The 14,946-nt window shown below is 31.0% G+C and overlaps 2 protein-coding genes across 2 annotated transcripts; one reads left to right on the top strand and one right to left on the bottom strand.

Annotated features, from left to right (window-relative positions):
• The first annotated feature begins 7,477 nt into the window (after nt 1-7,477).
• On the top strand, nt 7,478-9,758 carry LOC125203649 (cytokinin riboside 5'-monophosphate phosphoribohydrolase LOG3). The gene is made up of 7 exons (XM_048102041.2): nt 7,478-7,759; nt 8,179-8,276; nt 8,423-8,453; nt 8,956-9,055; nt 9,138-9,208; nt 9,281-9,424; nt 9,514-9,758. Exons 1-7 carry the CDS (start codon nt 7,640-7,642, stop codon nt 9,604-9,606), a joined length of 657 nt encoding a protein of 218 aa, XP_047957998.1. The 5' UTR covers nt 7,478-7,639; the 3' UTR covers nt 9,607-9,758.
• A 64-nt stretch (nt 9,759-9,822) lies between these two features.
• On the bottom strand, nt 9,823-12,181 carry LOC125203648 (Phototropic-responsive NPH3 family protein). Its single transcript, XM_048102040.2, has 4 exons — nt 12,007-12,181; nt 11,766-11,835; nt 10,468-11,685; nt 9,823-10,392 (listed from the first exon to the last, which is right to left on the bottom strand). The coding sequence occupies exons 1-4, from the start codon at nt 12,063-12,065 to the stop codon at nt 9,940-9,942; spliced, it is 1,800 nt and encodes a 599-aa protein (XP_047957997.1). The 5' UTR covers nt 12,066-12,181; the 3' UTR covers nt 9,823-9,939.
• Nucleotides 12,182-14,946: the final 2,765 nt, after the last annotated feature.

Here is a 14,946-nt window from a genome sequence, read left to right as displayed (position 1 = left end):
TAATAACTTGTTTGGAAATTTACGAGAGATTGATAAGAAGATTTGAATATATATTTGCTTAAATCAAGTCATCCATAAATATACACGTAACTTTCTTAAGCAAGTAATTTTTAAATATAAATAAATGTTTCATATGCATAAGGGTAGTATGGTATATATAGAAAATATAAATTTAAATAAAAATTTAAAATAATCTAAAATGACTATTTTAACCTCATTATAGCATTATGGCTTGGAGACATTATGTCTCTAAAACATTTTCCTTATCGTTCCATCAATTAGATACCTATAGAGAGCCATTGTGTTTGATTGGGTACATCGATTTCATTGAATTCAGGTGAAGATTTGGACCCAATTAAAATTTAAATGTTATACTTTATCCAATTATTTTCTGTCCTTCTTTAGTTTTGCAACTTTAAGTTTCTGTTTTTTTTTTTTTTTTTTTTTTTTTTTTTTTTTAACTTTAAGTTTCTGTTATTATAATAACAATAAACCCTTTATTTAATTTTTATTTCTGCCAAATTCACCTGTATTTGCCTAGATATGATTTTAGGGGAAATTGAAGTTTGCTTAAATAGCGTGTTCCAAAATTTTCAAAGTAACCAAAATTTGGATTTATATCTTTGTATGAATCTTCATAGTCTAAGACTCTAAATGTTTTTTTCATTTGACTCCTACTTATCCATATCATCCATAGGAGACACTTAGCTAGACAGATATGCACGACATCAATAATATAAAACATTCAGGCTACCTAAATATTTGGCCGTAAGATGATTACAAATGATGTTAATTAAATATATGACTTAAGCCGAAATTAAAAATTTTAATTAATTAAATTCCATAATTTTTAATTTTATTCAGTAACAAGATATATTAATCCTAAATATTTATGCATGTTTTTGAATGCGTGCATAACTACATTAATACCTTAATTATTCAAGTGAACTAAATGTAGCATCCTTATTTAGAACATTGCAAGAAAAATTATAATTTGATTAAAAAAATTTAGTGCCGCCCCAATCAAGAAGATCTAGATTACTCATGAACGAAATTAAACACCTTAAACCTAATCTTTCGATAGATGATCATATAGAGACAGTCGTCATTGTAAAATGATTTTCTATTCTGAAATTCTGGTCTCTCTTGAAAGTTTAATTCTAAATGATCATTTTGTGCAATTTTAATTAAGTTTACAGCCTCAATAGAGTTCAGTTTCAATTTTAGTTCAGTCATAAAAAATCATCATTTATTGAGAAAACCATATTTGAGAAGGCAATGCAAACTTAGCATCTGATAAGTCAATAAAATACTTTCTCCGTCTCACAATAAGAGTCACATTTAACATTTCGAGTGTACCTCACATTCTACAAACTTATTTTACTCAGATTTTACTATAAAACTAATATGTATAAGTAGGACTCATAATTCACTAACTTATTCAAACCACTTTTCTTGTGTTCGAATCAAATATGACTCTTATTGTGAGATGCAGATAGTAATATAAAGTGATAAATGCAGCGCGATAAGATAAAACAAAATTCGGAAAATATTAATGGAGAAAATATAATAAGTGAGATAATGAGTCACAGATGAGAAAAAGTGAACCATTTTCCGTGGCCAAAGATCCTAAAAGTGAACCTAAAACCTAGGTCGACAAGGTCATCGATTGAATTTACTATTTTAACCCCCAAGCGAAGTAAATTACAAAATCACCCATTTCATTTAATTTTTTCGTGTCTATATACAGAACTTTAATATTCATGATACTACATGCAAAAACAGAATATGTAGTCACGAAATGATATATTAATAATATTGCTTTAAATGGAAAATTCGGTGGGGGTGACAACAAATGAACAAAGTCATACTTGTGCTAAACTTTATGAGACCAGATGTTGTAATAAAATATATCAAAACTTAGGGATAGTAGAAACAATATTGTGGATAGGGTAATGAGGCACGTGTCATGCTATAGTTGGCAGTATAATTCGTGACAAACTAACTAACATCATCCACGCCAATCTTTCCTCTCTCTAATATTTTATTAATTAATTTGCAAATCACAATAAACTCAAAATAAGCTATAAGTCGCGAACATAACATTTTTTTCGGTAAAAAAAATTCGGAGAACGTGGTTAAAAAGAAGAAATAAGAATGTAACATCTATCCCTAGCATAGTATAGGCAGATAATGGGCAGAGCATTAATTTGTTGGTTTTGATTAATGATAATAATGGAGAGTAATAGTTTTATTGAAGTAGGTTAATGATGAAGAAATTGGTATGGTAGTGGAACATGTTAGAATCCACATAGAGCATTATTTTATATGGAGTAGTAGTTTAGGAAACAAATATAAATGTGAAGACTGAAGCGAATGAGCATGCACAAAGCACTCAAACTAGCATGCTTACTTGCTCCAAAAGTCGACATCTCAGTCAAAATATATAGTCAAATTTTGTGGCGTCTCTCTTCTTAAAAAAACAGAGTTGCGCCCAAATATGCCTATTTATTATCTCTCTCTCTTTCTCTCTCATACACACACACAAACACGCTATTCTAACTCATTCTTCCATTCTTTAATGCATTAGCTATCATTGGAATTTTGATTCTTTCTAACTAAGTTTGTTTGCAATTTCACTCTCTCCCGTGTCATTTATTGTGTGTCCGCAGAGTCAGCATAGTTGATCTCAGAGGGAAAAATTTGTAAAAATGGCCAAGAATCGACTTCCACTATGCTCTTCAAATTAAATCATGAATACAAACATTACCCAAAAGAAAGTAACGTGATAACAAAAGTATAAACATAATATTAGAATCGAAAAGCATAAAAGAAAAAAGAATGCAATAAGGTGAGAAAAATATAACTAAAATCAAAATTAAATAATACTCTCTCCATCCCTCATTAAGAGTCACACTTTGATCGGGCACGAGTTTTAAGAAATGTAAAAAAAAGTTGGTTGAAAAAGTTAGTGGAATGTGAGACCCACATTTTTATATTGGTTTTATAATAAAATGTGAGTGAAGTGAGTTAGTGGAATGCGAGACCTACTTACTATTTATGGTTAAAATGAAGTGTGACTCTTAATTGGGGACAATTCGAAATGGAAAAATGTGACTCTTAATCGGGGACGGAGGGAGTATATGACTTCAATTCCTACAAATTATGCATAACACTTTTCACATTTACCAACTAAAATCTTCTCTTTTTCACTTCTCCGCAACGTTGTGGATGCTCTAATTATAATATTAAGTTGTCGATGAAGAATGATATTAGTAACAGTTTGACGATGTCATTATGATATTAGTAACAGTTTGACGGTGTCATTGCCGCTTCTTCGACCTTGAGGTTGCTTTTTACAATGATCCTATATATCACTAGTTTCTATCACTAATTCACTAATTATTTATCTTTTCTAATTATCTCTGTCTCTCGTCATCCCTACAACGCATGAGTGGTTGCTTCCAGCGACATTGATGTCGTCGACAAAAAACTCTCACTTATAAATAGTATTTCAGGCTTTCAACGTAATAATCCTGCATCCGTCACTATATAGACTTACTCCTAAGGTGGTTTTCGGTTTCCTAGATAAAATAGTAGTAAGATATAATATAGGATTAAGTTGTGAGATTATTTAGTAGAAGGGGGTTGGTTGACTATGACTAATTATCACATGACTTCCATCTAGAATTAAGTCATGAAATTCAATCTCATAAACCAAATATAATAATATAAATTTAATCATAGAACATAATCTTGCAAACTGAAATGAAAATTCCCAACAAATGTTCCAATCACAGTGAAATACACATCATTATTGAAGGGTTTCATCAATTTAACCCGGCCGTAATAATTTGAAGCAATTCAATTGAATAATATGCCTGAAAATGAACAACACCAAATATATGATATTTACAGAAAAGAGTAAAGATAAAATAACAAAAATTGTATATACAAAATGCCCTTACATTTTAAACTGATTTTTTTATTAGCTATTATTTCTTTAACTAATTACCCTTTTATTATATATTTGTAAAGTCTAATCACTATTAAATTTCATTGATGAAAATGTGAACATATGGAAGATCACTACAATTAAAATATGGAAATAGTGCTGCATCAAATAGTTTGCTTAGACATTTTGATCCATCTACTTCGTGTTCGTTCTTATTTAGGTTGAATTATATCAGGCTGCAATTATTTCTTATTCTTAGATGACACTCCAACAATTCAAAAATCGAATATAAATATTATAATTTAATAATTTTAAATTGAATTTTACATAAATTTATGAAAAAAACAAAAACAAACAAAATTATTTTTTATTATAAATTTACGAAAAGAACAAGACCTAAAGTACATAAGAACAATGTTACATTGTAATTTAAATTAATATAATTTCGTATACTCCTATAAATTAACAAAAAAAATGAGAAAATGGGCACCCCAGACTACAACATGACTTATGCTATTACATTACTATATGCCAATTCTAAATTATATGAGTAATATAGTAAAGACTTAAAAAGGTTGCTAACGATTATGTTTATGATTTTAGTACTAAGAATGAAGTATATATGCATGAATTCATTTTTATAATTTGAAATTTTAAGAATTATTTATTAATAAAATAATTAGATGCGAGCTACTGTACAATTATTTAATTATTAGTTGGATGATAACACTAAAATTTTAATTATATACACATGTAGTGTTTTTATAACTTAAATATTTAAATATGATTTAATAATAAAATAATTAGATGTGAATGACTATTATCGTTGGACGATAACAATAGGAAATTAATATATGTATGTAATCATTTTTATAATTTATAATTGTATGTGACTGATTATTACTCCCTCCGTCCCGGCTAAGATGACACATTGCTTAGCCGGCACGGGGTTTTAGGAGTTATTGATTTAAGTGTTTAATTGGAGAGAGAGAAGGTGGGTGTAAGTATTAAAGTAGAGATATAAAGAAAGATGGATATTTTAATAGGAATGAGAAAAAGTGGTTGAGTGTATTAATTGGAGAGAGAAAGTTACCAAAAAAGGAAATGTGTCATCTTAGTTGGGACAAACTAAAAAGGAAAACGTGTCATCTTAAGCGGGACGGAGGGAGTATTATTTTGTACTATGTTTGATGTAACACTAGGAATTTATTATATATGCGTTTATAACTTTGAATTTTAAGAATTATTTAATACGGTAATAAAATAATTGTATGTGAATAACTATAATTATTTCTTTGAATGACAACACTAAGAAATCATTATATACACATGTAGTCGTTTTATAACTTAGAAATTTAAAGATGATTTAATAATGAAATAAATGGATGAGAATGACTATTATTATTTTAAATTACGTTGGATGATAATACTAAGAAATTAATTATATATGTGCGTAGACTACAATTGTTTAGTTGGGTGATAACACTAAGATTTTAATTATATACACATGTAGTCATTTCTATAATTTAGAAATATAAAGATGATTTAATAATGAAATAATTGGATGTGAATGACTATAATTATTTATTTGGATGACAACACTAAGAAATTATTATACATACATAAGTCGTTTTTATAACTTAGAATTTTAAATATTATTTAATAATAAAATAATTTAGATGCGAATAATTATTTCTTTGGATGACCACTAAGAAATTAATATACACATAGAGTCATTTTTATAATTTAGAATTTTAAAATAATTAGATGTGAATGACTATATATTACTCCCTCCGTCCCATAAAAGTTGAGTCGTATTCCTTTTTAGTCCGTCCCAACAAAGTTGAGTCATTTCCTTTTTTAACTAAAGACAAAACATCTAATCACTCTTACTTTATTCTATATTTACTTTACTTTCTATTATCTTTCCTACTTTTTTCATATCTCCTATTTATTTAATATAAATTCTTAATCTCCGTGCCCAAAAGTTTTGTCTCAACTTTTATGGGACGGAGGGAATATTATTTTGTATTTCATTGGATGCAAATACTAAGAAATTAATTATCTATATATAGTCATTTTTATAACTTAGAAATGTAAAGATAGTTTAATATTAAAATAAATAGTGCAAAAGATAATTTAGTTTGTAGGGGAGAGTTTAAATTTAGTTTAAATTATGTAAGAAGAAATTATGCAACTAATGTATATTATCTACATAATTTACATAATTTAGTTTGTTGGGTAGAGTTTAAATATCGAGAATAATATATCTACATGATTTAGTTTGTACGGTACTGGAGTTTAAATTTTGAGAAATATCCTCTTTCTTGTTAACGGAAGAAGAAATTATGCCACTGATATAAACTACTCCACTATTTACCTGATTGAAGTGTGCAATTGATTACAGAAGACTTAATTAATCTTTCCTAAATGATCTTAGAAGGGTAACTCGGTAATACATGAAATTAATTAATAATTATAACTTTATTTTACATTAAAATACCTAAAATGTTCAATTTTGTATATACAATTTTTGTTAATTTATCTCTACCCTATAGAAAATTAGAATGTATTCATCCATAAAATCAAATGCTATTATGATTGAAGAGTTTCATCAATTTGACCCGGGCGTCATAATTTATAGCACCAAATCTAGGATATTTATAGAAAATTAGAATGTAGTATTTCTCCATAAAATCAAATCGGTGTACTATGGTGGCGCAAAAATGTGCTCTTCAGTCTTCATTTTATGATCCGTCAGTATCATTCTTTTCCTATTTTATCGTCAGATGAGACAGTGGTTCCAATTTAATTAATTTGTGAATCTTGTCCCCACTCGAGCATTGCTATCATAACATTAAAAAACGAATATCACGTCGAATTAATTGTTCACATTGAGCAATGCAATATTGAGATTAGTCTATTTCCTCTCGATTTTTTCTTTTTTCATTACTCTACATTTTATTGACAATATGCATTAATTTCTTTCTTGTTATATACTTCTCCCGTCCCCTAAAATAGAATTTTTTCTATTTTATCCGTTCTGTAAAAATAGAAACTATTTCTTTTTGATATGGTGAGAATCATTTTTCACTAACACACTTTTCGTTTATCTCTCCCTTACTTTATTAATTTTATATTAAAAATCATTTTAAATATTTTTTAATTATTTTATGAGACCAAAGAGAGTATTTTCAATTGGGGGAGGAGACAATGGAAGATTGAAAGAATGAGTGACCATGAATGGACGAACTCTAGCCTCTATATTAATATGGAGGGGCGGATCTTTTACGATTATAATTTTGAGAAATAAAATTTGTGGAGCATATGGCAAGTTTGAATTTTAAAAAAAATAGAAATAAAAATAAAATACTACTCCTAGTAGTAGCATAGGAGTATTACATAAAATCCAAAATAAAATAATGCAGTGGTCCACACGTGCCAGTTACGCAGCACTTTTAACACGTGCCAATGCCCTTATAAATAAAATCCTTAGCAAGCAAGAGTTGTCTCTCATTGCATAAGGCATTATATAGATGGTTTTGTGCCCACAAACTAGTTAGGTCCATAGACTACATTAGAAGCCAGAATCTTATTATATCCAAGTTGTAGCCTACGTCGGGAGATAAAAGACAAATATATAAAGTGGGGTGAGAGAAGAAACAAGAAGAAGAAAAAAAGGAAATGGAGAGAGAGAGTGAAATGAAATCATCAAGATTCAAGAGGGTCTGTGTTTTCTGTGGCAGCAGCCAAGGCAGGAAGGCTACCTACCAAGAAGCTGCTATTGAACTTGGCCAAGTTCTGGTAAATAAAATACACATCTCATTTTCTTCAATCTTCATATTTTCATGCAAGTCTTTAAATCATGAGCTTTGCATGTTGAATCCTTCTTCAGATTGTAAGAAAGTTACAATCTTTACATGTTTTTGGCTTCGTATTTTCTGTAATCCACAAGTCTTGTTACTTTCATCAAAAGGGTCTCTCTCAGTTTCTACCTCAAATGGATAAGAACATGATATTTGGGTGTACTATAACAAGTAGTCTTCACATACACATAGTACTATCTGCAGTTAACCATGGTAGAAACTTGAAACCCATTCAATTTTTGCCCCACACTGTAAAAATCTATGTGGCCCAACTATCTTTTTTAGTTGATATTGAGAAAAGATAGAATCTTTTTTTATATCAAAAAGAAAAGTAATGAGTTTGGTGTGTTTTTGAAGGTTTCAAGGAACATTGATTTGGTGTATGGGGGCGGCAGCATAGGCCTCATGGGGTTGGTCTCACAAGCAGTTCATGATGGCGGTCGGCATGTCATTGGGTGAGTGAGCCTTGCATTCTACTCTTATCCTTTGACCACTTGTCTCAAATGATTAGATGGATTTAATCTGTCATTAAAGTTTGTGTTTTTATGATTAATTCAAATAAAACTGATTACTTTTTGTCATGTTATTGTCTCCTCTGCAGGGTGATTCCCAAGACTCTCATGCCCCGAGAGGTATGTTCTCCTATGGTTGAAAATTGTCTCTCCCCTTTTTATCATTTTTTTTTTTTTCTTGAACCGAACACACTTTAGTTTTAGCTAAAAATTGCTTCCTTACTTCATTTTCTCTTTTCCACCTCTTTTGCTATTGGCTTTAAACATGGATATTTCTCTAACTCGAGTATGTTGATTATCTTGATCTGATTTAAATGCTCTTTGCCCCTTTTCTCTGGTTCATGTTCTGTAACATTAAAAGTTGTTGGTTGTTAGTTGGTTCCTAATCCACAGACTGAGGTTGCATTTTATGGAGTACTTCCTCTGTTTTGACGTTTTCCCATTTGATTAAATTAATTGCACTTAAATCCACCACAGGCTCTGACATTAGTTATTTTCACATTTACTTTTGTCTGCAAAGATAGAAAACAAATCATGATTGCTTGACTGCACTACAACCAATACAATTAAACTCAACTCTACTCTGCTCATGCTTTTTCTTTCTTACTTTATGTTTTTGCAGCTGACTGGGGAAACAGTAGGAGAAGTGAAAGCTGTTGCAGATATGCACCAAAGGAAAGCTGAGATGGCAAAGCATTCTGACGCTTTTATTGCCTTACCAGGTTTCCACTCTCAAATCAAAATCATCACAACCTCTATTTTTGCAATCCTATTGTTGTTTAAAGTGTGGTTTGATGTGTGCAGGTGGTTATGGGACTTTAGAGGAGTTACTTGAAGTCATAACTTGGGCTCAACTCGGCATCCATGATAAGCCGGTATGAAATACGGAGTATTACATTTTGCGAAAGATGGGAAATGCACAAGTAATATGTATTGCCATTTTGCAGGTGGGATTGCTGAATGTGGATCAATATTATGACTCTCTGTTGTCATTCATCGACAAGGCCGTAGAGGAAGGCTTCATTAGTCCAAGTGCCCGCCACATCATTGTGTCTGCACCAACCGCAAAGGAGCTTGTCAAGAAATTGGAGGTAAATTTATACTACTACTATAGTCTATATACTGGTATATTAGTAGAAACAAGAAAGTTGTGGTCTGAATTGGTGAATTGTGGCTGCAGGAGTACGTGCCTTGCCACGAACGAGTTGCTTCGAAACTCAGCTGGGAGATGGAGCAGCTGGGCTACTCTCATGATTATGATCTGTCGAGGTGAAAATTGGACCAGTTTCAAGAAAGCTAACCTGGGATTTTAGGAAAATCTTTTTTTGTAAATGTAAATGGTAATCAGCTATTTGCAATCTGTAACTACTGAATTGCATTATGTAATATCCTCACTGATGGAAAAGTATCATTCCCTTTATGTAACTCCATTTTCATTTTGCATCTGCACATACTTTCATTTTCTCATCACAAAACAAAGCACAAAAGGTAAGCCGTAAGAGACAAGTGATATGCATTGAGGAGATTATTTTGCAGGGAGTTGTTTTAACAGATGATGAAAAAATTGTCTTCTTCATTAAACCATTCATACAAAGCACAAAAGCTTTTAACTTGCCAACTCGCTCTTTTGATGATGCTTCTTCTCGTTGCTGCATGGTTTCTGGGCCTTAGCATTGCTTCTTCTCCAAAAGATATTCCAACTCCTCTTTGCTTTAAGCTTCCTGAACTCCTCTCTCATGGCCTGGCACTCCTTCTCAAGCTCACTTACACGTTCCCTCACGTCGTCCATGTCCAATGTCCTGTCATCCCTATAGCGCCACTTGGATGTTGGAAGAACCGAGCTCGGATCCTGGGAGCTATCTAGGTTGTCTGAAACAAAGAGCCAGCCGGAGATTGATGTGCGCAGCCGCAGCTGCTCAAAGAACAAGACTTGCACAATCACCCTCAGAGGCAGCCTCTCATTTTGTGCAGCATGAGTGCTGGCCTCCAGCGAAAGCTTTTGACAGTTCATCAGTCGACACATTTGCTCCCTTTCAGCGTCTCCCAGCCAAGCATGCGCCTGATCCAGTAAAAAATACTCTAATACAAAGATGCATAGATATTGTGTTTAAAGTGAGCAGTGAGATCTATTTACCTTGAGATATATATCAATAGCGCGATAAATTCCATCAGCAATCGGCCTAGCATAGTCAGGAATGGCAGCAGCAAGAGAAAGGAACTTTGGAAACTTCAAATTAATATCAGGAGCAACTTCAGCAAGATAAGCATCTACAAGATTAGCAACCATGGTTAAAGATGTCAATGAATTCGTCCCGTCTCCTGCTAGCTGACTTTCTTCCGTAATAATGCACGGGGAAACAGCCGTTGAAGCCTGTTCTATCGACATAAAATGGTCCAGAATTCTCTGAAAACAGTCTATATCGTACAGCGTTTCCACAGAATATCCAATGTTTGGTATCAAAAGATCCTCCAAAGCAGATTGATCCAACTGCAGCCCAATTCGCCTCTCCAGATTCTCCCTGCACGGCTGACTCGCCTGCAGCACCATGGCAGTTCGTAGCAGCCTGAGAAGGAACCTCGTATGCACCACCCCTTTCTTGTAAGGCAACAACTCCACTAGCTCCTCAAGGAGCGACCCTTGGTCCGACTCAGATGGGATGGAGATAGTCGAACAAGTCTTCAAATTCTTGAAGCTGGACTGCCTGTTCATCTGCGGTATATACTTCTTGGCATAGAACACTACTGCCCCTGCCACATTCTCAGCCTTCATCCCTCCTGCCTCCACAGCTTGGATCATCCGTTTATACAGAGGCATACTAAGGAAGGACACATCCTCATACCACCAATCATCAGTCACTGATAGGTTCTTCGAACCAGTGCATATCCCGTTCCAAAACCCAGCCCCTGAAGGCCGCCCTGCCTCGCTGCATCCTGCTACAGGCCAGCCAAACAAATTAGGATCCGCGCACGCCTTCACTGCCAAAGAATGTATGCATCTATCCACAATGTGGAGCTCCTCCGCGTGCACCAGAACCTCCTCACAAGTCTCAAGAGCCTTGATCGTGTCCGTCCAATTGCCAAACACTTCGGTGAGAAAAGTCTCGGTTTGTGCAATCAGATTCCCCTCTCCGTACTCCTCACTCATCTGAAGGTACTCAGATGCACATCGAAGACTAACCACATTCATCGATGTGAGCTCGATTTTGACACCATAGCAGAATTTCGCAACTAGCTCAAACGATTTCGCTCCACCGGGAAGCTGACTCAATTGTAAAACACAAGGCGATCCATCAGCATTAGGCATTTCCGAAATAAGCTTCTCAAGCAGTCCACTTCTCGATAGCAGAGGAAACTGTAACATGTAAACAATTCGACATCTATCAACTTCTTATTTATTTAGCTTTCCATGAAATCTTCAAAATTAAAGTTCACCTTGTGAAGATGAAACGACATTTCCCCAATTTCAACAGTTACATCGCTGATTAAACCAGAAGTGCACTGCCTGTAAAGGAAAAATCACTATATTATTAGGAACATCTGTTGGCATTACATTCGATTCCAACCGATAATCGATGAAAAAAAACGAAAATAAAAAGCCTAGTTCATATACTGAAATAGAAAAAAGCAGAATGAGTATATGAACACAGAATTGGAGGCGTGAAATAGTGGTTACCAAGTATGGCCGTCACGATGAAAGGCTTCAGATTTGGAACCAAGCCGCATGTAAGCCATGGATGAAGCAGTATAGTGAAAAGTGCAAAAAAAGAAGAAATTTGAGAATTGAAGGGTTTAGTTAAGTTTTATAGTGTCAACAACTACAAATATGAAGGCAGTTATCCAACTGTCCACCTTCTCCTTCTTTTTTGTTATAAACCAAGTCATATCTGCAACACTGACACAGTCTTCCTTTTACTATTTCTTTACTTACCACTCTCACCTCAATATAATCAAATTACTCGTATTTTATCTGTTAACCTTGATCACTTTCAATAAATTCATTATTAATATCTCGTCATATACTCATAATCTATATATATCTATACATTATACAAGGGGAGTTTTCCAGATATTTACATAAATGTTATTGTAATTTTCTTCATCTATATAATAATTATAAATCCAATTTCCAAGTTCCATTATGGCAGTTTAATGATATAAATGTATTTCACTTCTCAAATTCCAATCACAAAGTTAATACAGTAAATGCAATCCACGTCTCACTTCTCAGATTCCAATAACAAATTTCATGATTTAGAGACATAATGTGTCTATACCATAATATCCCTATGTCTATATGTCATAAGTATAATTCTTACTTTGACTAATTTACCCTAGGAATGCTATTTAAAGATAGATTTGTACCATTGAATACTACTCATTATACATATTCACTTCTTTGAATATTGAACAAGATTTGTATTTATAAATTACCAAGATAGATTTAAAAAAATTAATCCGATTATAAGATCTGATATTAAAACAAAAGTTAGTAAATAGTAATAACTAGCATCATGTTTATATATTTAATCTAAGTATAGATAAAAGTGGTTTTTTTAGCTTATGAAAGCAAAAGTGCAAAACGTCTTCTTTTATTTAAAAGTTTTGTTTTGAAAATTGTAATGTTAATTTTTAGTTTTGAGTAAGGAATACCAAATTCATATCTTAATTTTCAATAAACAAACATCAACTAATTTTAATTTTAAAGTTAGTTTCTTTTTGCAACTTTCTCCTAAAATACAATCTTTTAAATATTATTTCAAATTGTTTCCATTAAACTTCACAAACATAAGAATTAAAACTTTAAAAAGTAAGAATTAAAATTAAAATTTAAAAATTCTTAAAATTAAAACTGTAAACTCAATTTGCATTAATATATTATATATTCCATAATACAATGAATAATTATAAAATCTTTTTAAATAGAGTATTATTAAACAGATGAGTCAAAAACCATGTTATTATTTTGTAATCGATGTTCAACATAATTCCAAAAATTCAGAAATGAAAGAAATCAAAAAAAATTTCAAGTAAAAAATTCAAATTAAAATTATAAAATTCTTAAAATTAAACCTTAAACATATTTACTATTATCATATAGTATCAAATTTTAATTTGTTAGATAACACAGTGAATTGAGCTAGGAACTCTAATATTTTACAAATAGATTAAAAAATATTAATTATATAGCTTGAAAATGTTAAATAGATGGGTTAAGATTAAGAACATGTAAATACTTTAAACGTGGTTCGACTATAACATTCCAAGAATTAAAAATAAATAAATTAAATTTTTGTCTAAAATTCATAAATCAGCAGTATACCCCATCAGTATTCATAAACTACTCATCATATATTAAATTTTAATTTGTAGCATGTTATAGTGAATTGAGCTAAGAATTATAATATTTTACAAGAAACAAATAAAATGGTTGCAATATAGCTTTAAGATATAAAATACATGAATTATAAGCAAGTGATTATTTTTTGGAACGAAGTTTAATGTAACGTACTAAAATAAGAACTTAAAGAAATTAGAATTTTGGAAAGTAAAGAATTAAATTAAAAACTATGAAATCCTAAAAATCAAAACAGTAAATTAACAGTTTTTATTTACAATATAATACTAATATTTTAATATGTTGCATGTTATAATGAACTAAGATAAAAAACTCTAATATCTTAGAAAGAAAAAGAGAACATATTAATTTTATAGTTTTAATATATAAAATAGGTGAGTTTAAATATATAATTAGTAATTTTTATAAGATTCGATGTAATGTTTCAAAGATCAGGAAATTAAATAATTAATATTGGAAAGTGAAGAATTAAAATATCAGAAACTGTTAATTAGAAGCATCAAATTTTAATTTATTGCATGATACACGGATTGAGTTAAAAGCTATAATATTTTAAAAATAAAAAGAGAAAGTATTAGATAAACTTGACCAAAAGAAAAAGTAGTACTCCATAAATTTTATATTTGTATAATAGTGAAATTATTAAACTTTTTCATACTATTAATTCTTACACATTACAAAATTTTTAGGTATTCAATATACTTTTTCTTATAAATTTATGAAAGATTTAATTATCATAAGATTCACCCAACTTTGCGTAAATATGCCGTCAACATATATTTCCCATGATTAAGGTATTCTAATTCATGACCTCATTTAATACTCCTTATTAATAGTTTAGGGGCAACAAGGTATATATACAAAATGTAAAAATAATCAAAAACTAAATATATGGTGAAAATTACTATTATATCCCCATTATGGCATTATGGCTTGAAGACATTATGTCTTTAAAACATTTTCCTTTCACACACACACACACACATATATATATATATAGGATTGTGATCAATTTGAGATTTTTTATGTTAATTGAGAAATGAGATACAATATCAGCCACTCATTTTTATTAAATGAGTGGTCCAGATTTTTTCACATGGAAAATATCTTTAGATTAATTAATTATGAAAGGGCAGAATCGTAATATCATGGTAAATTTTATTCAATAAATATTTTTTTTAATTTATTATTATTATTTTTAAATTTTTTTAATTTTTTTTAAAATTTTTAATTTTTTTTTAATTTTTTTTAATTTTT

Source organism: Salvia hispanica, chromosome 6, assembly GCF_029641045.1.
Source record: "Salvia hispanica isolate PSC_SH4W2 chromosome 6, Shi_PSC_v1, whole genome shotgun sequence".
Lineage (NCBI taxonomy): Eukaryota > Viridiplantae > Streptophyta > Magnoliopsida > Lamiales > Lamiaceae > Salvia > Salvia hispanica.
Note: the sequence above shows the minus strand (reverse complement) of the source record. Positions and strands in the feature narration are given on the sequence as shown.

Bases quoted from the DNA above. Each gene is read 5' to 3' on its own strand.
- LOC125203649 (XM_048102041.2), top strand. From the start codon at position 7,640: ATGGAGAGAGAGAGTGAAATGAAATCATCAAGATTCAAGAGGGTCTGT. The intron at 7,760-8,178 runs GTAAATAAAATA...GTGTTTTTGAAG, and splicing joins TTGAACTTGGCCAAGTTCTG to GTTTCAAGGAACATTGATTT. The intron at 9,056-9,137 runs GTTTCCACTCTC...TGATGTGTGCAG, and splicing joins CGCTTTTATTGCCTTACCAG to GTGGTTATGGGACTTTAGAG.
- LOC125203648 (XM_048102040.2), bottom strand. From the start codon at position 12,065: ATGGCTTACATGCGGCTTGGTTCCAAATCTGAAGCCTTTCATCGTGAC. The intron at 11,836-12,006 runs GTAACCACTATT...TTTCCTTTACAG, and splicing joins CATCGTGACGGCCATACTTG to GCAGTGCACTTCTGGTTTAA. The intron at 10,393-10,467 runs GTAAATAGATCT...TTACTGGATCAG, and splicing joins CTATTGATATATATCTCAAG to GCGCATGCTTGGCTGGGAGA.